The 21,592-nt window shown below is 40.4% G+C and overlaps 4 protein-coding genes across 5 annotated transcripts in view; 3 read left to right on the forward strand and 1 right to left on the reverse strand.

Annotated features, from left to right (window-relative positions):
- Nucleotides 1–3,545: 3,545 nt before the first annotated feature.
- Nucleotides 3,546–5,507, reverse strand: LOC115151646 (growth arrest and DNA damage-inducible protein GADD45 beta). The gene is made up of 4 exons (XM_029695756.1): nucleotides 5,252–5,507; nucleotides 4,953–5,054; nucleotides 4,583–4,808; nucleotides 3,546–4,398 (listed from the first exon to the last, which is right to left on the reverse strand). The coding sequence occupies exons 1-4, from the start codon at nucleotides 5,290–5,292 to the stop codon at nucleotides 4,285–4,287; spliced, it is 483 nt and encodes a 160-aa protein (XP_029551616.1). The 5' UTR covers nucleotides 5,293–5,507; the 3' UTR covers nucleotides 3,546–4,284.
- A 4,169-nt stretch (nucleotides 5,508–9,676) lies between these two features.
- LOC115151648 (survival motor neuron protein 1) lies at nucleotides 9,677–16,478 on the forward strand. 2 transcript variants are annotated; one of them, XM_029695760.1, is made up of 11 exons: nucleotides 9,677–9,874; nucleotides 10,419–10,544; nucleotides 11,045–11,149; nucleotides 11,249–11,431; nucleotides 12,691–12,810; nucleotides 13,121–13,315; nucleotides 13,826–13,951; nucleotides 14,333–14,476; nucleotides 14,679–14,840; nucleotides 15,298–15,361; nucleotides 15,682–16,242. In XM_029695760.1, the coding sequence occupies exons 1-10, from the start codon at nucleotides 9,827–9,829 to the stop codon at nucleotides 15,358–15,360; spliced, it is 1,272 nt and encodes a 423-aa protein (XP_029551620.1). In that variant the 5' UTR covers nucleotides 9,677–9,826; the 3' UTR covers nucleotide 15,361; nucleotides 15,682–16,242. The 2 variants fall into 2 exon arrangements, with proteins under 2 accessions (XP_029551620.1, XP_029551621.1); XM_029695761.1 differs by lacking the exon at nucleotides 13,826–13,951 and having other exon boundaries at nucleotides 15,682–16,478.
- Nucleotides 16,479–17,114: 636 nt separating this feature from the next.
- cart1 (cocaine- and amphetamine-regulated transcript 1) lies at nucleotides 17,115–18,305 on the forward strand. Its single transcript, XM_029695762.1, has 3 exons — nucleotides 17,115–17,502; nucleotides 17,783–17,866; nucleotides 18,056–18,305. Exons 1-3 carry the CDS (start codon nucleotides 17,374–17,376, stop codon nucleotides 18,167–18,169), a joined length of 327 nt encoding a protein of 108 aa, XP_029551622.1. The 5' UTR covers nucleotides 17,115–17,373; the 3' UTR covers nucleotides 18,170–18,305.
- A 502-nt stretch (nucleotides 18,306–18,807) lies between these two features.
- Nucleotides 18,808–21,592, forward strand: part of LOC115151647 (microtubule-associated protein 1B) — a 53,184-nt gene continuing 50,399 nt past the window's right edge. The window contains exon 1 of the mRNA XM_029695757.1: nucleotides 18,808–18,996. Coding sequence (XP_029551617.1) covers nucleotides 18,813–18,996 — 184 coding nt within the window. The 5' untranslated portion in view covers nucleotides 18,808–18,812. The remainder of the gene's footprint in view (nucleotides 18,997–21,592) is intronic.

The raw sequence follows: 21,592 nt of genomic DNA on the forward strand, positions 1-21,592 counted from the left end.
GCTTTTGTAGGCCTAATTGGAATCCTTCATGATTTGGCATTTGCACACACATGACTATCCCCAATCATATAGTCTGCTGCTTCACTTAATTGTTCTATTGCATTTTATAAATCAAGCTCTTATCTTAAATTCCCTTTTATTTAGCTCCAATGTGTGTTCATACGTAAATGTGTGTGTGTGTATTTTTGCCTGCCTACAATGCTTCGCGCTGGAAAAGAGCGCCATATTGGGCCATGCAAATACACGTTTGAAAAAGAAACCCGCGCGCACTTTTCGCGCCACTCCACCCGCATTCTTTACATTCCAGCGGTGCTGCTTCCAGGTGGTGTTGTCTAGAAGGGATATAGCTTTAGTCAATATTGACTTTTCGTAGCAGGTTTAGGAAATTTTACGCAGCAGGCTATGATAATGAACGTAGCAAGTTATGAGAATTAGGTTAAGGTTAGGGAAAAAGTCAGGGCTAGCTAAAATGCTAAAATAAATACACTTTTGACTAAATTTGACAAAAGCGGTATCCCATCTAGACATGACAATCCCAGGCACGAGGTGCAAGACGTGACAACCCAAGGAGGAAACCGTGGGTGAATATCGTTCTCTCAAAGTGACGATGTGGTGATGATGTGTAATTAAAACAACAATAACAAATGTTTTCAATTAGAGCAAATAATGGCAATTTTCCATGTCCTGAGTGACTTCTAATAATATTCAGTATTGTAATAACGTTTTCCTTCAGGGATATGTCGTGATTTATTGATTAGTTCGTTTTTTCTAAAGCCCACACACATTTATTTTGAAAGCCCACACACATTTCTCAGCATCATGCATGCATAAGCAGCAGAGGCAGGAATTCTCAATTGTGCTATGACTCATCATCTCTGTGTGACTGTTATGCAGCATCCAGTGTCTCAAATCCACCCTTACATGGACAATGACGAATCCGGAGGATACCCGTACGTAGTGGAATACACGTCAGTAGCCAAATGCGATTGGTTCAGGTTGTGATCATTATTTTAAAAAGAAAACGTCTTGAAACACCGATAGAGAGCCAGCAATGATTTTCTGGCTACCCTTTGCAGTTTCTATGGCAATGTGACGCACGTTTTACGGATTCACGTTGTACGTGTACATAGCCATCGTGTATGTGGCCATCCCGCTCCATTAAAGTGGAGCAGAAATAGGCTCAGATCTGGGCATGATGCTGAGAATGAACACTTCTATAATCGTCCTGTGTCTCTGCAACTAAAAATATGCCTTCTATTTAAGGAATGCAAGAAACTCTATTTTAGGATAGATCAGAGCTAATTTGGTTGCTTTGTAGTGTAAAATCCCTGTCTTACCTGTCTACAGAAGTAGGCATATCAGCTATACAGTGCCTCATGTGCTTGCCTCTCTTATTCCAATACATCTTAATAGCTAGAAGGGTGATTCAATTTCAAATGTAGGGTCACTTGTTTGGATGTCTGTCTTGCAGGACAGCCACGAGCCAGTACACAAGTAGGATGCATACCTTGGAGCCACACACTGGATTCCATTTTAAACTCTAAATCACATGCTCTGCTGATAGAGAATAAATGTTTATGGCAAAAGCCAGCCCAGTGCTAACCAGGGCTCCTTGTCATGGTATCATTGCTTACATGTAACACCTCCCGACACGTGCAACGTGCTGCAGGGATGAATGACTGTCTATTCTAAAGCCTTATCATACCAGCTTACAGCCTATTTAGTCTTGGACACTGACCTGTGGTTACCATAGTGACCTAATTATAGTGTGTGTGACCAATGATCCAGCACACCTACTACTAGGGCTACTTTCACGGTTCACTTGCTCTCCCTGCCTGCCCCCTTCTATTTTCCTCTGGAGAGGACATCCCTGCCTCACTCCTCTTGATAGAAACTTGCAAGTGTAGTTACAGTGGTTATACATTAGGTTATGCTCACTGTTTGGATATAGGCATTTGTATATTGAAAGGAAACGTAGTATAGCCTTCACTATGTAGTTATGGACTGCAGATGTACAGTTTAGCTTGTTCCCCTCCCTCCACCTCCCCAGAGGCATTTGCTTATGACCCTGAATCACCTCTGCATACTGCAGCTTTTCTTAGTCTATATTGCAGCTCTCTGTCCAATTGTTTGGCGAGAATATTTGGTGCTAATTGTCTACTACAACATTATTACTAGGCTACAGCTCAATACAAGTCAAACCAGTGAGTGCTTAACCCAGTGGCATCCCTGTGTCTCTGATGTCCCAACTTGTGATGGCCCAAACACTAAGCCTTATCTACATCAACCAACTGTCTGTTACCGGTGTCCTAGCCAGGCCCACTTTATGGCAGATCCTGTGTTTGTCAGAGAAGTGTGCCTTCAAAGACATTAAGTGAACTGCCGTCTGTGATCATTTCTCGCTGTACTCTGAGGCACACGAATGGTTCAGGACAACTGCCAAGTCAAACAAGTGTCCCACGTCACTGGCCCTATAGGGAGTCACAGTCCCCTCCGGGGCAGGGTGTCACAACAGTACTGGTCAACACGTTAAGGATGTCACATCCAGGATGTGACGTAGTTACCAGTAAGCCAGGAGACGTGGCTGCACCCTCAACTACCTGTAAACCCACACGCAGATACACACTGTTGGTTTGCACAAGTGGATTTGAAAGAGGCTAACTTCAGCCAACAATATAAGGAAGGAGGATATGCCATGAGCCATGCCACAATCCTGGCTCTCATCAGTTAGTTCCTCCTTGAGGGCCTATTGTGAGAGCAAATCCGGTTGGAACTACAGTACTGCCTTGTCTCAACCCATTTGGTTAGTCCATATTTGTCTTTTTACACAACAAAAAAACCCCAACTGGAATTTGAGCTAACTTTTTATATGAATTGCACAAGAAACTATTCAACTATGTTTCAGGTGAAGGGATCCATTCTTTACATATAGGCCGATTAGGGACTTAGACATCAGATGCTTTCAGCCATCTGTGCATGGCATTTGAGTGATGAATGCTTTCTGGATATCAAACTGTAGGCTACTGTGGACGCATCACAGCATCAGAAAGCTACTGTCTGGCCTGAAATAAACAGTAAATCTCAACAATGTGCATGAAAGTGTAAGATTGCATGTAATAATGGTGTTGTGAAGCAAACATTTTGGTGAGCAATAGCAAGACATTAGATAATATAATTAGTTAGTTATAACATTAGTTATAACATAGTTCATATACATTAGGATGGGTGTCAATTCAAACTCCATCCTTGTAGAAACAGTATATAGGTTACATATTATTTATTTATGGCCTAGATTAAATGGTATAACATCTAAGTACAGCATTTCAACTGTTTTAAGAAGTGTTGCTGTTTCCAAGTCTGACTTTCAGACAGGACACAGGTGAATATAAAATAATTTGTTGCCTAATCAAGCAGGTAGTGAAGGTAGTGAAGTCCAGAATGTACAATACTGTGCAGTAGTCCTATGTTAGGGCCTACTGTACAGTATTACAGTATTGCACCCCCCCCCCATTTCCCACAAGATAAAGCACTCAGAGAATTCAAACTTTCAGTTCAATAATTTATTCAAATAGGTTTAACATTAAATTCAGCAATGCAGTTAGTTCACTGTCATATATTACTCAGTTCATCTTAAATAATAACAATACATTAGTTTGATGTGTCAATGTCAAATACATTGTTACATTGTGGCAAAGTTTTGACCCTCTTAACTGACAGCCATCAGGCTATGAGTGTAGCCAGAATACCTGATCAATATATTTCACATAATAACAATCCATAGGCATTGTTGCTCTGAAGACACTTCTTCAAAGCTCATAACGTCCAACCGTAGAGCATTGAAGTCATTCACATTGCATTTCATCATAAATACCCCGACTTCCACGTCGGAAAGCATAGGGTTAAACCCAGTTTCAAGTCTGTATTCTCTGTTGCTTTGTCCCGCCTCTGCATAAACGAAACTGCAAATCAGTTCCCACGCTATGCAGCCGCCCACGGTTGCTCCAAAATGGCTGGGCAAACAGCAGTGAGTCTTCTCTACAGTTCGTTTTTACTCCCCACTCCAGCGGATACTTTTCCTTTCCGCAGAGGATGAGAACTGGGGTCCGATGCGTTATGGATGCATGTGCATTGTCCATTGGAACATGCGCATTCCCAGCTCCGTCACTGGGTAGCGGCAAGGGGTAGGCAGACACAGGCCTATCGATAATGCCCCTTGAATGCCTTTCTCATTCTTGAAGAATGACGACTTGTTTAGTTTCACGCTTCTCAGCGAGGGTCGTTAGTTCAGCGCTCCTGCAGGGCCAGATAAGGCACCCACTGGTTCTTGCAGCGGCTCTCCTCGCAGTAGTTGCCCACGTCCTGCAACGCTTGGCATTTCAGAGATTGGCACTGGGTGTTCTGTAGACAAAACGTGGGCGATATCGTTAGGTATGTCTTGAATGAGAAAATCATGATGACATTAGGACATTTCGATTATTTTGATGTATTCAATATTAACAATGAGCACAAGATGAATAATTATGCACGAGGCCTATTGCGCGTTCAATGTAATCAAAATAAGAAGATAGCAGGCTGTACTTACAGTGACAAGGATGCAGTGCAGATCTTTGGGCTCGTTGCCGTTGCTGTCAGCGGTGCTTGGCTCGCCAAGAACCTGAGCGAGGCGCCTGATGCCCGAGACTCTCAGTATGTTGATGTCGTTGTCGCAGCAGAAGGCTTGGATGAGCGTGAAGTGAATCTGCAGTGCGATGTCATCCTCGTCTTCCTCATCGGTCGCCAGAACACACAAGACTACACTATCAGGATCACTGCAGAAAGAAAGAGAATAGCACATTAATTATATTTTCCATATAGCAAATATAAATAAATAGCGCATCATGGTTGCAGCTATGTTGCATTGACCCATATTACGAAATGGGCAATAATATGATAGAATTTACAATAACACTTACACATTCATCAGTTTTGCAGACTCGTAGACTCCCAAAGTCAGGCAGTCTTGTTGCTGCGCTGCCACCAGCAGCTCTTCTAGAGCTTGACTCACGGTCTCCATCCTTCAAGAAAAATGCATTCTGTTAGTTATGCACCACAATTGCGAATAGGCTACTTAAAACTGTTGAACTGAGCACTGTTCAGTGCTGAGGCTATATTTCACGTTCCACTGCCAAACCATCTAGCCGATTGTCAATGCACACACTATGCGTACAGCAAGCTGTGGGATATTCTGCGCAACAAATGTGCAAAAACTTACTTTTTCTCAGTGATATTGCATCCCAGTTCTTCCAGAGTCATATTGAAGTTCGTTAATTGTATAATCCACAAGGATAATCTCCAATGAGTATATTCCCGAATCGAGGTTTACAGCGCGTCCTTGGCAAATCAGTAATCCAATACGGTATAGGTTCCCTTGCAGTGTTTCAGTGTAAACTCGCTCGCTGTTGAATTGCAAAGTCCTTCTATTAGCTCTGACTGTGGCTCAGTTGTTTCTGATACAACAGTGCAAAACTCAAGGGTTATATCCACGCTCATGCTAGGCGTGGCGTTACTCAGTCACTACTTCCCTGATTGGTCCATTGGTGTACTAGAATCCCCACTCTTTTCAATAATTGGCTGTTTACGCCAACGTAATTCGGGAGCCACGTGGGCTCTTTCAGAGAATCCCCCACCTCCCTCGCTTAGTATCAGTTTGTTTACGAGTGCCATGGAATTTCCTTAGTTTTTCTATTGCTGCGTATTTCTTCATACTGGGGTTGTCTGAGCCTATCAGAATATAGTAGGCCTATATGCAAGGTCACTGTGAGCATCTCTATGAAAGTGTGTTTGATTTTATATACATTGTTCCATTATATAAATTGTTCCATTTACATTTTTTTATACAAAACTTTTTTTTAGGGCAAAAATACAATTGTTGTAGACAGAGGAGCTTGCAGAGAGGGGTACATTGTCAACGTCCATGTTTGTTACCATAGCACCTGACCTCCCTCGTGGTAAATCAAATGCTACAATGTGTGGACGAATCTTGATTACACAATACATCAAATAAAATGGTACTTGTCGCGATCACATATTTTGCAGATGTTATTGCAGGCGCAGCAAAATGCTTATATCAAGATGCGTCCACATCCAGTTAAACCAATGTAAATGAAATTTTCTTGGAATATCTACTCCACTGCCATTTTTTTCTGAAAGACAAGTCATCTCTTCTAGAATGTGCCCGGATTTCTGTAGTGAACTCATAATATCTGGAACTTTCATCACCTGTACCAAGCTATCCTAGTTCCACCGTGGCTAATTTTATCACAGTCACAGGATCAGTGTTTACAAGCTGTTAGTGGATCTTATCCAATCAATCTATTACGAAATCTCACCTCACAGACAGAATAATGGTAAACTAGGGCTACTCCATTCGTCTCAGTTATAATTTATTCCATCCATCCACATTGCATGAAAGTTTACTGTAAACTACATGCCTATCGATGATGAAGGATTATTATATTGTTGCTATATGTGCATTGGTTTATAGCATATGCCAAAATGTAAACATCTATGTATCCTATAATCTTGAATAGACTGTAATGATATATTTCTAGTTCCTATTCTATACAGTATGATGATGGTAAGAAATAATAGTGGTTTCTGACATTCAGAACGTTAACCATTAGTCGCCACTCAGTGGACTCAGTGCTGCATCGCACAGAAACTGCAAGTGCTGCTCTGTGCTGCATCGCACCGAAACTGCAAGTTGGAACACGTGGGTCGTTCCACTAATTAGGTGCCTTTTGAGTAATGTAACTTGGTGAGAAAAAAAACTTTTATTTCACAAAAATGTTATATTCTGTCATAAAGAGCACATGTTGAGCTTGATAAATGACACGTTTTACCATATCAAGAGGTTAAGTAAACAAATTACAGTAAGTTCCCATTGAGTGCCAAATAAAGTAACCGGGCTGATTTAACAGAGTTGACAACTTCATCTTAAATCAGCCATAAATCCCCTTGTCACAGGGGGGATGGAATCTTGTTGTGTGCAACAAGGAGGGACAATTGAATGGAAACTTACATTGTTATTGATTTATTGTTTATTGTTAAAACATTTCTAGCCTGTCTATCTATGGGTAACATGGTTGATATGTTATGCTCAACCCGCTAGGTTAAACCACAAACCCCAGAAAATGAATCACTAATGACATGAAATAAATTATAATCTTCAGAAATGACTTTGTCAAAGCCAAAGAAAATGGAAATAGTTGGGGTTAAGGGGGTTAAAATCTTCCTAGACGTCACAGAGGGTGCACAGAGGGACATAGGAAAATGCTGAGTTTGGGCACTTTAGCAAGTCTTTATTCATATTAAAAATCACATTTATTGAATATTCCATGTGGTCTATATTAAAGGGCACATCATTTAATACAATAGGCTTTTGAAATTCAGTATTTGTGCACAATTTCTACCTAAAATATCAAAGAGACATAAAATGCACTCATTTTGTGGAACGAACGTTGTCACACTTTGCAAATCTTATTGTTCCCCCTTATGCCCCTTGCTGAATTGTTTCATGAGACCCAAACCAAGCTCTCACGTTTTACTACAAAAACCACATTAGTGCAGATTATGCAGATACTCTGCAGATTAAACCCATATGGATAAATATGGATATTAGACAGTTAACTAATTTGTATAAATGTATCACTTTTTAATAAATAAAGACTACCCCATGTTATAGTTCAACTTCAACTCACAATGAGAGTGCAATAACAGTGATCTATCAGAAAGCCTATTGTACATTGAGGCTATAATAAAACGTTATTCTTCTTAGCGTGGAGCGCCACTTAGTCGTCAGCTGAATAGCTACACTCTCGAAGACTGATATTGAAAAGCAGTTTCCTCGAGCTGGAGTTTATATCAAGTGTGAAGATTGACTTGTTCCTTAGTGCCAAGAACCCTAAGGTTCTTCGAGGAACTTTGAGGATCTTAGAAGAACCCTTGTTGAACCCCCATTTTTTTGAGTGTACCACGGTAAATTGAGACAAAAAACGATGCAATTACCCCCTAATAAAAAGAGACCGGTCGGAATGGCTGCATAGGGATTCGAGCAAATATCAACTTTCCCCTTTCATCTGTTTATAGTGTTGCCCTACGAGTCCCGGGCCCAGAAATACTACTAATGATCAATCAAGTAGCCGTAACAATAACCACTAGGCCTATTCGTCAAAAACATAATCAGCCGAAAAACGAATCAAGAGAATGATTAACTGTTACAAAGTGGTCAATACATGACATGTTGATCATGAGAAGATAATCTGTTTTAGGCTATCTATTATAATGATTAGAGGTAGTATCGATAGCCTACTGTAGCCTTTTGGGACTAGTGGGCTACAATTTGATTTAATTAAAACTGCGCAATTCACAGTTCAAGATTAGCCTTTCCAATCGCCTTTCAATCGCTTTCCAATCGCTTTCCAATTTACGATATAGGCCTATCAAACCTGAACTGCTGTTATTAAGTTGCGTTTGATCATTGTCACCGTTCTGCCCCTGAACAAGGCAGTTAACCCACTGTTCCTAGGCCGTCATTGAAAATAAGAATTTGTTCTTAACTGACTTAGTTAAATAAAGGTAAAATAACAAATAAATAAATGGTCTATTTGATTATATTAATTTAGTGTGAAACGCTAGATTTCCAAATCGATACCAGGGATTGAAAATTGTCCCCAAAAGATTATTCCAAGAACACCATCGAGGAACCATCTTAATTGGTGGGGGTTCTTGCAGGAACCTAACTGCCCAACTGAAACATTTGGTTTTGAATTTGAAAGGACAGCAGGGTAGTTAAAAAAAATGTACCCAAAAAGGTTCTTCGAGGATCCAATAAAGGGGGTTCCTTGAATAATCATTTTAAATCGTTTTTCGAAGAATTTATAGGGGTTCTCCCACCGTTTCAATTTGAAGAACCCCTAAAGGATACTCGATTAACATTTTAATTTTATTTTTAGAGTGTAGGCCTGCAGCAGGCAATACACGTCTCACATTCTTCACCTTATTGGAAAGCATGGAAAGACGTCATGGGGAGCTCACTGCGGTTTTTCGAACCTACGGTAATTCGTATATTAGGGCTAAGTGCTGTTGACTAGCCTATTGGCATGTCTCCTGTCTCCTCGGTGGACCCCCTGCTGTCCAGTAAATTCAGTAGGACAACTCACAGACACGATATAGTTAGCCTTGACACTTTCCCCGGTTTAAGATGGTAATTGTGAGCGGCGCATACTAGGACAGAATGAAATACCTTGGTCTAATGGAATGCTTTGAATGGAATGGGTGGAGGCGGCTAGAGGATATGGATGGAGGAGGGTAGGGAACATGCGTTGTCTCATTTTGGCTGTAGCCTATAGGCTATCTAGTATAGTGGCCCGATGGGTTACTCGCATGACTTTGAGTAGGCCTACTCCAGTTAATAGCCAAGAAAGCCATAACCAAAAGCAATCTGTTATAGCATTTGGGTTATAGGCTATATTGCTGCTACGTAAATGTTTTAGAACTTGATCATTCTGATTCTACCATATGGTAGCCTATTTTCCGGGTGGAGAATAATTTACTATACTGTCGTAATAATGTGAACGGTATGTTGCGGTTCCACAGGGGGTGCCATTGCAACCATTAATACAAAACCATTTAAGAACTACAATTGCCAGAATGCACTGTAGCATACACATGGTGCGCGGCAGCTTTTGACACACTCGCGGGAATTTAATGTAATCAATGCTTTTGTTTCTACATTTGAAACAACCTACAATAAGTCACTACGTGTGTTTCATTGAACTTCACAGTTATGGCTGAATGTCCAGCAAGTATTGTATTGCGAAGTGAAGGAGTCGAGGTAAGGGTTTTATAGCATAGCTAGCAAGCTATCTCCCTTCACCAAGATGATGATGAGGCTAGCTAACGTTAGCCACAGATAAAGTTGGCAGGTAGCCGTGCAACCGTCAACTGCTAGCTAGCTAGGTACTTTCTTATTAAATTAACATTAATTTGGTTTCTGTTTTGATGTAGAATAACGGGTATGTGGTTACTGATAACTCGGCACTGGTAAAGGCTTATAACGAAGCCCTTCAAACATTTCGGGTAAAGTTTGACAAGTATACTAGTGGGTGGATAAGCTACTTCCCCCATCTGTGGTTAAGATAGAGTTAGTGTAGTGCAGACTGCAGATCCATGTATTTAAAAAAAAATCTCAATACATGGCTCTGGTGTAGTTTGTTACTTAGCTAAAACATTTTATTCAGGAGATGGGACAAAGGGAAAGGAAACACCTCATGAGATTTTCCCTCCTTGTGAATCGATGGTGGTTGGAATGGCGTGCAACCCAAAACAATACATGAATATCAACCTAATGACTCTCATTTGTTTCATTCATCCTTCAGAGCTCAAACATCGAAAAAGAGAGTGGGGAGAAGCTTCTCCCCAATCTACAGAAACTGTTTGAGTCAGAACTGTCCGAATCTTGTGTGCCAAGTCTGGAAACCGTTGACCCAAGGGCAAACTCAAAGGTAGTCAATAGATGGAACACAAATGTTTTTGGTGTGTGTAGGCTTGAAGCTTTTCTCATGATCTTTGGTCTCTGATTCTCTTAATGCTATGTGGTCAGATGGCCCCTTCTAAGTCACGAGATATACCCCTTGTGAATTGATGATGGGGCCATTGTTGGGCATGTGTTAAAACCAAAAACCAATAGGCCTAGTGTGAATGTCTCCATATTTTCATCAGTAGAATAAGAAATCCTGAATCATTTCCTTTGTCTTTGTTTCATCCTTTAGAGCTGTAATGAAGAAAAAGAAACTGAATCATAAATGTTAGGCTATATGGAAGAATAAGATTTGTGGCATGTGGTCAGAGGATGGTCCCTTCCATGTCATGAAATTGACCCCTTATGAACTGATGATGAGAGAGATGTCCTCAAACCAAAAACAATTAACATGAATGTCTTAATCAGAAGAACAATTTTCCAACATTGAATCCTGAATAATCTCCTTTCATCTTTATCTTTCAGAGCGATGAAAAGGAGAGTGATGAGAAGCTTGCAGACAATCCACAGAAATTCTCAGAATCTTGTGTGCCATGTAAGGGACCGTTTGACCCAAAGGCAAACTTAAAGGTAATCAGTTAGTCTATAGATGGAAGACTGACATTTTTGTGGTGTATAAAGCTTGAATCTTTTTCTTAATGCGCTTTCTATCTGTGATTCTTTGAGCAGTGGGAGGTAGGGTCCCACTGCAAGGCTGTGTGGTCACAGGATGGGCGGGTTTATCCTGCCACCCTGGTCTGGTTGGAGGGAGAGCGCTGCAAGGTGAAGTTTGACAACTATGGAAACGAGGAAGAGATGGACCTGAGCGCCATGCTACCTGAAGCTGCTGACCAGCCCCGGAAGGAGAAACGGGTGAGCCATAGGCAATGGTGTTGCACGGTATACCGAAACTAGAACATGATAAACAGTTTGGTACTCAAATTTTTACTACTTTCGGTACTTCTGTCAAATGTGTGTCACCTGGTCTACTGATTGAGAGAGGATCAGGTCTGTTCCCTTATAGCGCGAGAGCACCGTGCCTGCTCCACTTACTCATGGCTAGCTCTAGCCTGACATGAGGAACCACTTATGCTGCACAAAAGTTAACACATTTGAATAATAAAGCATGGCATATAGACATTTTGAAACCACTAATTAGTGTTCCCAAAACAATGTCCATTACAGGCTAAAACACTACAGTGCAAGAAGATACCGGTAGCATCCAGCTTTGTAGGCTACCTTTCCTTGCTAGCTTACAACTGAAGCCAACATCAATTCACTACCCTGGTCCCTTATTTGGGATAATATGCAAACCACAATGCAAAATATTGCTGATTGTCACCAAAAACGTTATTCATTCACTTTGTCTCTCCCAGTCAAGATCATCTTTGCCCTAGCCTCAGACTTTGTGTGTGAATGGCATCATGGGTCTTAAAGAGACAGTGCACACTTTTATAAAATAAGTGATTGCTTCTTCTATGCAAATGTTGTTGATCAGTACAATAAAAAAAGTCCCAAATGGAAGGTAAACAGATTATTTTTCATCTGTAGCCTCATAAAATCAGCCAAAACAAGATTGAAAGCTCAATGCATGCACACACTCATTGAGTATGCATTCACCTGTATTGTGAATAGGCCTAGGCTACATCTTGATTTACCTAGTATAACAATGGAGATTTACCATTATAATAAATTATTACCATTATGTAGTTAGATGAGTAAAAAACAAAGTTAAATTGATTAATGGATACATTCCAAAGTTTAAAAAAAACAAATAGGCCTAGCATGAATGTCTCCATGTTTTCATCAGAAGAACAATGGTCCAATAACAAATCCTGAATTATTTCCTTTGTCTTTGTTTCATTCTTTAGAGCTGTAATGATGAAAAAGAGAGGGATGAGAAGCTTGGAGACAACCCACCGAAACTGTCTGAATCAAAACTGTTAGGCTATTTGGAAGAATAAGATTTGTTGGATATGGTCCCTTCCATGTCAAGAAATTTACCCCTTGTGAATTGATGATGGGAGAGATGTCCTCAAACCAAAAACAAATAACATGAATGTCTTAATCCGAAGAACAATTTTCCAACATTGAATCCTGAGTAATCTCCTTTGTTTCATTTTATCTTTCAGAGCGATGAAAAGGAGAGCGATGAGAAGCTTGCAGACAATCCACAGAAACTGATGGAATTGAAACTCTCAGAATCTGATGTGCCAAATAAGGGACCGGTTCACCCAAAGGCAAACTCAAAAGTAATCAGTTAGGCTATACAGAAGACAGATTTTTGGGATGTGGTCAGCGGATGGCCCCTTCCAAGTCATGAGATTCACCATTGTGAATTGATGAAGGGAGGAATATCTTAAAACCAAAACGGGCATGAATGTCATCAGAAGAACACTTTGTTTTACGACAGTATGCAACTAATAAATACACTCTTGGTAAAAGATTCATGATGGCACTGTTGAAAACTTGATTTCTTTTGGTTCTGTTTTTCAAGCTAGCTTTCATTACTACCTGGTCTATTAAATGTATTTTCCCCGTATGGATGGCATTGTGTACCAGGTGTGGATGCTGGGTTCCCGGTGCCGTGCTGTGTACTCAGAGGATGGACTGGTCTACCCAGCGGTACTGGTGTGGATGAGAGGCGAACGCTGCCGGGTGAAGTTTGAAGGATACGGGAACGAGGAGGAGCTGGAGCTGAGCTCCCTGCTATTGCCAGATGACCTGGGACGACACTGTGGAAGAGCTACTGCCAAGGTGCAACAAGAGGTCAAACTTCACTTGAACCCTCATTTATGTGGCCTTTATGCCAGACGGTTCAAGTAAAGTTTGATGGTAAGATGTTTTAAACTTTAAAGATGCAGTATGCAGAAATCGTTCCGCCATTTCCTGGTTGCTAAAAGACGAGTAGTTTGCATAGTTTCAGTTTGTGGCAAAACAAACAAGCAAGTATAGTGTAGTGAATCATTGTACCATCTAAACCATCGTGAAATATATTTTCCATAACCAAAAATAAAGTATTTTCAGCTGTTTGAAGCTGGCGTACAAAAACGAAAGTAATATACGCAAAAAAAAAATAATACATAACAACGGGAAGCATAGAAATAGTGGATATAGAACAAATCTACGGCTTCTTAGAATTGCTTTCAATGAGAATGACATATCTATGACACACATTTCTATGTACATTTGGTCGGGGTTACCCGAAAACTTCCATATTGAAGCACTGCGTGGGTCAGCCCAGTAAGGCAAGTTTCTCACTCCTAGGCTGTGGAAGGGTTCAGGTCCACTAGTAACAACAGCTCAGACTGGAAGAAGGATAGAGAGTGGAGGACACCTCAACAAGAGGGACGAGAGGAGCCTTCCTCACCTCGGCCACTTGAGTTTCCTCCAGTGAGTCTGGGTACTATTCCCTCTTTCAGGATGTCTGGAATACATTGTTGACACATGGTTATGCTTTACTGACGTCTGATGTTTACAGATAAGGACGTTTGCATTGAAATATGTCAGACTTGTCCACTTGGGGCGGCAGCGTAGCCTAGTGGTTAGTGTTGGACTAGTAACCGAAAGGTTGCAAGTTCAAATCCCTGAGCTGACAAGGTACATATGTCGTTCTGCCCCTGAACAAGGCAGTTAACCCAGTGTTCCTAGGCCATCATTGAAAATAAGAATTTGTTCTTAACTGACTTGCCTAGTTAAATAAATAAAATAAAATATGGCATGTCCCAAACTACACATTGTGATATTTGTATGTTTCTCTCTGTGTTGTTTCAGGGAAAAGGCTATAACCTTGGCAATGAGCAGGGGGATAAGAAGAAGCCAAGTAGTCAGAAAGAGGAACCAAATGGCCGGATTCGGGAACCAAATGATCACCCCTTTCCTTTTTTTCCTCCAGTGCCACCGCCCAATGGGTCTTTGGTGAGGCTGTGTGTGTGTTTCTTACCTACATGTCTATCTTCAACCTGTGTGAGACTGGCTACCTCAAGCCTGTACATCCAGCAAGAGTAATATTATTTAATGTCTGTGATATGTTGTGGGTGTGTTTTATAAATAAGAGATCTTCACAGTTTGTATTTGAGTATTTTTAATGCTGGTGTAATAATGGTATATTCTCCTCCAGGACTTCCTGTCACTCCTGCCTCCTCCTCCACCTCCACCGTGTGTATGGCCCCCCCGAGCAGGGCTGGTGGATGCTGGCGATGGGCTAGACTCGGCCGTTACAGACTTATCCAGCATGCTGCTCTCCTGGTACCTGTGTGGCTACCACACTGGCTGCTACATGGTTAGCAAGAGCCTCTTCCATTTCTAGACCATTTGTTCCTATTGACGGAAACGCTGCCATGTTCATAGGTTCTATTGCCGCGTTCAAAACAACTTGGAAATCTCTGACTTCAGAGGAACTATGAAAAATAAAATAAATTAAATTAACGAGCTCCGACTGGGGAAAAATCGGTTTTAACGGTATTCCAACTCGGAATTCCAACTTGGGAACTTGGGCCTCTTTCTAGAGCTCCGACCTGAATATCACTGACGTCGTGATTTTACCTCATATTTTTCCAGTTGTTTTGAACGCGGCAACTGTCAATGTCAATACTCCCCATTAACATTTCAGAGTCTCATATGGGATATGACGTCCACCTTAATCTCTTTAAATCTCCTTTTATCAGATCATGATTTAATTACTACTAAAGGAAACTGATTTCATAATGATATATGGAACGTTACTTTTTGGTACTTAGGCAATGCAGCAGACAGCGGCAAGTCGCAAGAGGGCTCATAAAGAGAAACGGGCAGAGGAATAGGGTAAAGTGATCTTTCATGTGGTTTCAATTCCAACTCACTGTCACTCAACTGCTTTATCAAAGCATAATTGTAATATTTTAATTGGAGAAGGCGGGATAGCACTAAAGTATATCGATCTATAGCAATTGATTATAACTGTAGGTCTATTTGGACCTTACAGAAGTAAAGGCCTACATTTTGCAGTCACTGAAGATTGTAGACTGAATAAATATCTTATGATATATATTAGTACCTACGATACAAGCCTGAGGATTCTACAGGTAGGCTATGTACTGTTAATAAGTGCTCATAACTCTGTCTTCCTGCCTTTACCCTTTCAGGTTGGTTTAAGACCCTAGAATGGGGAAGAAGACGAAAAGAGCTGTTCTCTTGAAACAGGACGAGTTCCAAAGACCGAATGTTCTTGTACTACACAGAGGTAGTCCAGTTGGGTCTCTGTGTCTGATGCATTGCAGTTGTCAGGTTTTTTTCTTACTGAAGATGGGTGTCGTGACCAGAAGATGATTGTGGATAGGGGTATGGTGTTAGGGGTACGGTGACCCTAGCTCATCAAGCTATTAACTCAGCACTTCCAAGAGGCTTTTTGGAAGGATATTTTTACTTTGATGTTTTTGGCACTTTATTATTTATTTTTTTACTGTTGGAAAAAGCTTTTCCAGTGTTTGTTTTTTGGGGGGGAAATAAAATAATGGGACAGCTAGTTTATGGTCAAGTGGAAAAAAATTGAATGAATTGTTAATCCTGCTTTTTAAAAAAAATGTCAGTTTAAGTTCATTTGGGGAGTTTATTTTATTACTGAAAATTTAAAATATGTTTGGAATCTTTTTTTTTTTTGTATTATTATTTTTTTTCTTCAAGAGAACATTTATTCAACCAAATCGTATGCCTCGGCATTTCTTTTGCATTTCTTATACATGTTTTATGTAGATAAAATGTAATGGTTGAAAATGATTGCAAATGTAATATTGGACTGTAGGTTATTGGATGTCTCAAACCACCCCTGCATGGTTTCATCTCCTCACCTTTAACCCAGAGCTTCACCACGTGGTTTTCTTCAGCACATAAGAACTATAGTGTCAATATTAGACCAAATAATTAAACCATGTTTCTCGGAGAATTTGTCTATTGAGTAGGGAGTAGTAAAATGTTAATACTTTATAACACACAAAGGTTTAGCATGCAGTTTTTCAGTTGCATCAAGTATATATATGTGCAGCCTAAATGCAGAAAATGTGGTTAAAATTATTTGAATCTGAAATAACACAAGCCCTCACCAGTCACCATAAAATGTATATTTTGTATTGTCTATCTCTCTGGATGACGCAGTGTTCTGGGTATGACACTGGGTCAATTGGAACAAACCTTGGGTCAAGGATGAGGTTATGCGCACAAGAGGAGATGGGAAGCAGACATAGATGACGTAGATGGTCGAAAGATCAGATGACACGTAGGACCCTCAAAATAGCAGTGATTTAGAATCTTTATTGGGAATTTGAATACTGAAGTTAAGATACAGGCAGTTTTTTGTAAAGGGTCCTTAGCAGTAAAGCTGCGAGATTTCTATAGATTTGGTCTAGGATTCATAATAGCTGCTAATATAGCCAACAACTCAAAATGTGCTGTTGTGATTTTCACAGCTTATGTGTTCTTAATAAAGAACATTGAAGCCTCCTTAATCCTTATTTTTGGGCTTCAACTCAAACTATTTCTTCATTCCCTGGAGGGAATACTTTTTTGGAAATGCTATTTTGCACGAGTTTAGTTCGTTTTGTTCCCCTTTAAAAATAGCAAAAGTATAAGAACGTGTACAGGCTATTTGAACACATTTGGCCGGAAATGTTACATGTCAAATAATTCGATAATTTCAGTGTTATGAATATTGCAGCAGATGATGTCAAAGCAACGTATAAAACCTTGGTCCAGGTTGTCTGCCTGCCAGAATACTAGCCTAGACCTACTGATTCGCCTGCTTTGCTATCAACTTCCAATCAGGTTCCGCGCGTTTCAGCACCATGGTCGGCAGCCTGCTCCTCCTCCTCAGCGCTACCTGCTCGGTGTTGGTGGTGCTGGCCAACTCCCACGACTTTATGGAAACACGCTCCCCCGAAGACTCCATCAAGACACAAGAAGAACAAGAATTGGTGAGATAAAAACATACTCGTTATTCGCAAAAAAATAACAAAAAATATGGGTTTTATATAGGCCTACCAATAGGGTTCTAAAAGGTAAATTGCTCAATAACTTGGACGGATGGTTTTGAGGTATATCAATTCACACAGCATACGCACATTGATTGCTCAAATGGATGCTAATACACACCTCATAATGGTGAAACTTGGATTGGTGATATGTTTATAGTCTACCATTGCAGACAGAGAATAGATATGAACATGTCAAACTAAACATGTTTCTTCTCTATAGTTTGAAGCTTTACAAGAGGTTCTTGAAAAACTACAAAGTAAGCAGATGCCGGCCTATGAGAAGAAGTTGGGTTGGGTTCCCATGGTAAGGAATAGTTTTAGGATTGACTTAATTGAAATAGAATTGTTTTGTAGAAACTTGGTAAGACATATGCCTGGACATTTTTATATTTTGCGTGACCATTATTCTGTGTCTGTGTTATTTTAAAGTAGGCTCCAGTCGGCCTACCTACAGCAAAAATACATGTAGGCTGTATGTTCTCTGTGTTGACAGTGTGATGCTGATGCGGGTCAGCAATGTGCAGTTCGCAAAGGTGCAAGAATTGGGAAGTTGTGCGAGTGTCCACGGGGAACATCTTGCAACTTCTCCATCCTCAAATGCTTTTAGGGAATCGAGGACGACAGCTACCATCGGGATGACTCAATGTTGTATGAGGACAAATTGTGTATTCTCAAATCTTGCTGTTTTAGATATGTAAATGTGTAAGAATGGAATAAACATAAGTTTTTTGAAGACTTCTGAAGACTTCCTGCTTTAACGGATGTTTTTGTAGGGAGTAATGCAACAATGATATGTCACATCTCTGCATTGAAATTGGAGACATGAGAAGTAACTGACTCCAGAGATCGCAACAGACATTTCGAGAAGCAACAGATTTTCATTGTAGAAAAGGAAACCACCTGAGTAACAACTGATTATGAATATGAATATTGCAACAGATGATCTCAAAGCGAAGTATAAAATCTTGGTCCAGGTTGTCAATAATAATGAATAATAATATCAATTATAATATCATATAACAGCGTATTATCTTATAATTAGGTTACCATAATAATCGTAATAGGCCTTAATATGAGATTTTTGGCTAACTATTTGAGACTATTTTCGATTTGTCTAGAGAATATACTTGAATATGAGTTTATTTACTGTAGTTACTGTACCTTTATCCCTGACCACAGTGATCCGATTGGTGTGGAAAGTGTCAATCTACAGAGTTTCCGCCCTATACATAAAGTAGGGGCGTCTCTCTATGGCATTATTTGCCAAACTTTTCAACATGGCGACACAACAAACTGAAGAGGTGGAAGCAATGGAAAATGTGAACCGAACTTTGCATCCTGGCTTCAGCAACGACAAGTATTCTCTGCTTGTCATTGTCGGTGAACATAGTCGGACTGGACTTGTGGACTACGTGGTTGTGGAGATAGAGAGAGGTAATTCGGCCCATTTTATGTCTATCGAATTATGAATTGGCGCCTGCCCGCGTTTTCTTCTGTCCTGACTTGGCTCGAGCTATAGCTCGGTTAGCACAGGTGACATTGTCTAGGCGCATATTGTACTGTACTACTCAACCTTTAAGTATACGTCGTCAACAAATGGTTCTAACCAATTGCAAATCAACGCACAAATCGGCGATTTGGTAATTGCCATTGAAATATCACACAAGTCTAGTGAATGTATGCAATATTTCCACGACCAAGCAGGGGCGTCATGTATCCCCAAAATCTGAGGGGGCACAAAGTGTGGATGGTTGGGTTGGTTGGGTTGGGTTGGGTTGGGGGGGGGGGGGAGTCTGAAGGGGGGCTAGGTCCCTGCCGAAAGTTTGAAAAAAAAAAATCAAAATTCTCCAACACCTGAAATAGTTTTTCCTGCAATCTACAGCCATAATCCATGATGTGTGGAAACACTTTGTTGCTTTTATGAATTTTGTCTTGTTGCTTTTTGTGCTTTGTTGCTTTGTCTGCATGCTATGTCTTGTTTGTCCTATGTTGCTCTGTGTGTGCTCACTGCTCATTGATTGTCTGTATTGTAATTGTTTTTAATAACCTGCCCAGGGACTGCGGTTGAAAATTACCGGCACTTTTTACTGAAACATTGATTAATGTGCACTGTAACTGTAAAAATAAAATAAACTCAATCATAATGCTTAATTCTATGTCAAAAAGGTATATTTTCCTGCAACTCTAAGCATTCCTCTTGAGCGGTCTGTATCCACTTGATAGGTGTTTTTTTTAATTATTTTTTTTAAACAAACTAAATATGCTTCTCTGTGTGTCTGCTAAAATCTGGGTAAAATATTGAAAGGAATGTGAGCCTTAGGGTGTGTTCTTAAATTGTTTTACTATTAAATTGTTGCCAGCAGCACAGTTAGTCACCAACGCTCCAGATAACGAAACAGCCTAACCTGCTCTGCTCTGCTAGGGTAAGAAAATGGTCAGAGTGAGGTGTTCTCTCATTTGTTTCTGGAAATAGCTAGCAAGCTAGCAACTTTAGCTATTTAGCTTGGGTGCTTGACTGTCGTTGTGAGATCAGAACACTCACACCAACCCTACTTCTCGGCCAGATCGTCCAGTGTTGAGAGCGTAACACTCTACATTTATGAACAGACAATCCAACAACACTCCAAATTTACGAATTCCCAGAGTTCACTCTGAGCACACAATGGCACTCCAGAGTGAATTTATGAACCCATCCTTATTCAGTATTTTTTTATTATATTATTGCTTGTTTTTCTAAACTCTACTAACTTTGCCAGAAAGGCATGCCAGCTAAGATAGTTAGACAAGCTAGCTACTTTAACTTGATTGATAGCTTGAAATTGCTTCTTGGTATCTAGGTTGAGATTCTCAACCTTCCAACCTATCTGGGCTAGGGAAAGCCAACTTCATAAAATTGCTAGGTGGCTTGTAGTGTTACAGATATTCTTTTTTTTAAACAGGACTAATCTGAGGGGGCACTTGCCCCCTATGGGCGTGACACCTCTGTGACCAAGTACATAATCAAATATGATGCCAGGTAGATGGAAGCCAGTAAGGGATAACAACAATGATTTTGGATCTACTAGCAGATAGTTAACAATGGGCCCCTGCATGGTGTGTTAGTGTAAGATCACAAAATTGACTTAACACCATGGTATAGCTGAATGAATCATAATAACGATATGTAAATTTTAGGCTATTAGCATACACATCTAGCTAGTTATGCTGAGCTCATCGTCTCGTACAGACTAGCCTTACCAGCCACACTGCAGATCACTCTTTTATCCCATGGCAACAAGCCCACCGAAGAGCGGAGGATACAGATGTTGAGCCCTATCTAAGGAGACTAACAGCTTTTGCCTCAGTTTCTAAGGACATTGCGAAATGGAAAGGTGTGATGTTTGTTAACTAGACTTAACATATTGAGCAGGGGAAGATGCTTTTTAGATTACATTGGTCTAGGTTTTACCATTGCTCAGTGTTTATCTTGCTTGTACGTTGTATCTTCCTCATCTCTTTAAGACAACTTGTTTTAGAGAGGTTTCTCTTGGCTTGCATCCATAACATGCACCGTGTTTTTAATGATGTCTGTCTGGTTCAAAGATGCCACTGTGCTGGACTTCTGGAGGGTTCTCACTGGGAAGAACTCCACTGTGCACTGACTGCTTCAGGGTCAACACATCATTGTAAAGGTTTTTTCCTTTCGAGACCACTCAAGACCTCAGGGTCCTTTGGTCTAACACAAAATCATCAGCGTCATCGTCAGGTGAATGCACAGAAAGGGAGTGCTTTTTTTGTCGAGCTTCCAAGTTTTTTTAGTTTTTTTGTCGAGCTTCCAAGTGTTTTATTTTTTTATTTTTTTATTTTTATTTTTTTACGAACATGCAACCCTTACACGAAACCCAAACCGGCTGCGCGCGTGCACCATCGTGCATACATTTATTTTGTCCCCTCACACCAAACGCGATCACGGCACGCAGGTTAAAATATCAAAACAAACTCTGATCCAATTATATTCATTCGAGTTATTTTACCTGAAATGCACAAGGTC

Source organism: Salmo trutta, chromosome 17 (genome assembly GCF_901001165.1).
Source record: "Salmo trutta chromosome 17, fSalTru1.1, whole genome shotgun sequence".
Taxonomy (NCBI): domain Eukaryota; kingdom Metazoa; phylum Chordata; class Actinopteri; order Salmoniformes; family Salmonidae; genus Salmo; species Salmo trutta.

What these genes read in the sequence shown, in the direction of transcription:
- LOC115151646 (XM_029695756.1), bottom strand. Translation starts at nt 5,292, where the DNA reads ATGACTCTGGAAGAACTGGGATGCAATATCACTGAGAAAAA. An exon ending in TGCAATATCACTGAGAAAAA is followed by an intron (nt 5,055 to 5,251) that starts GTAAGTTTTTGC and finishes TTTTTCTTGAAG; the next exon opens with GATGGAGACCGTGAGTCAAG. An exon ending in TGCACTGCATCCTTGTCACT is followed by an intron (nt 4,399 to 4,582) that starts GTAAGTACAGCC and finishes TTTTGTCTACAG; the next exon opens with AACACCCAGTGCCAATCTCT.
- LOC115151648 (XM_029695760.1), top strand. Translation starts at nt 9,827, where the DNA reads ATGGCTGAATGTCCAGCAAGTATTGTATTGCGAAGTGAAGGAGTCGAG. An exon ending in GTGGAAGAGCTACTGCCAAG is followed by an intron (nt 13,316 to 13,825) that starts GTGCAACAAGAG and finishes TCTCACTCCTAG; the next exon opens with GCTGTGGAAGGGTTCAGGTC. An exon ending in GGCCACTTGAGTTTCCTCCA is followed by an intron (nt 13,952 to 14,332) that starts GTGAGTCTGGGT and finishes GTGTTGTTTCAG; the next exon opens with GGAAAAGGCTATAACCTTGG.
- cart1 (XM_029695762.1), top strand. Translation starts at nt 17,374, where the DNA reads ATGGTCGGCAGCCTGCTCCTCCTCCTCAGCGCTACCTGCTCGGTGTTG. An exon ending in CACAAGAAGAACAAGAATTG is followed by an intron (nt 17,503 to 17,782) that starts GTGAGATAAAAA and finishes TCTTCTCTATAG; the next exon opens with TTTGAAGCTTTACAAGAGGT. An exon ending in AGTTGGGTTGGGTTCCCATG is followed by an intron (nt 17,867 to 18,055) that starts GTAAGGAATAGT and finishes CTGTGTTGACAG; the next exon opens with TGTGATGCTGATGCGGGTCA.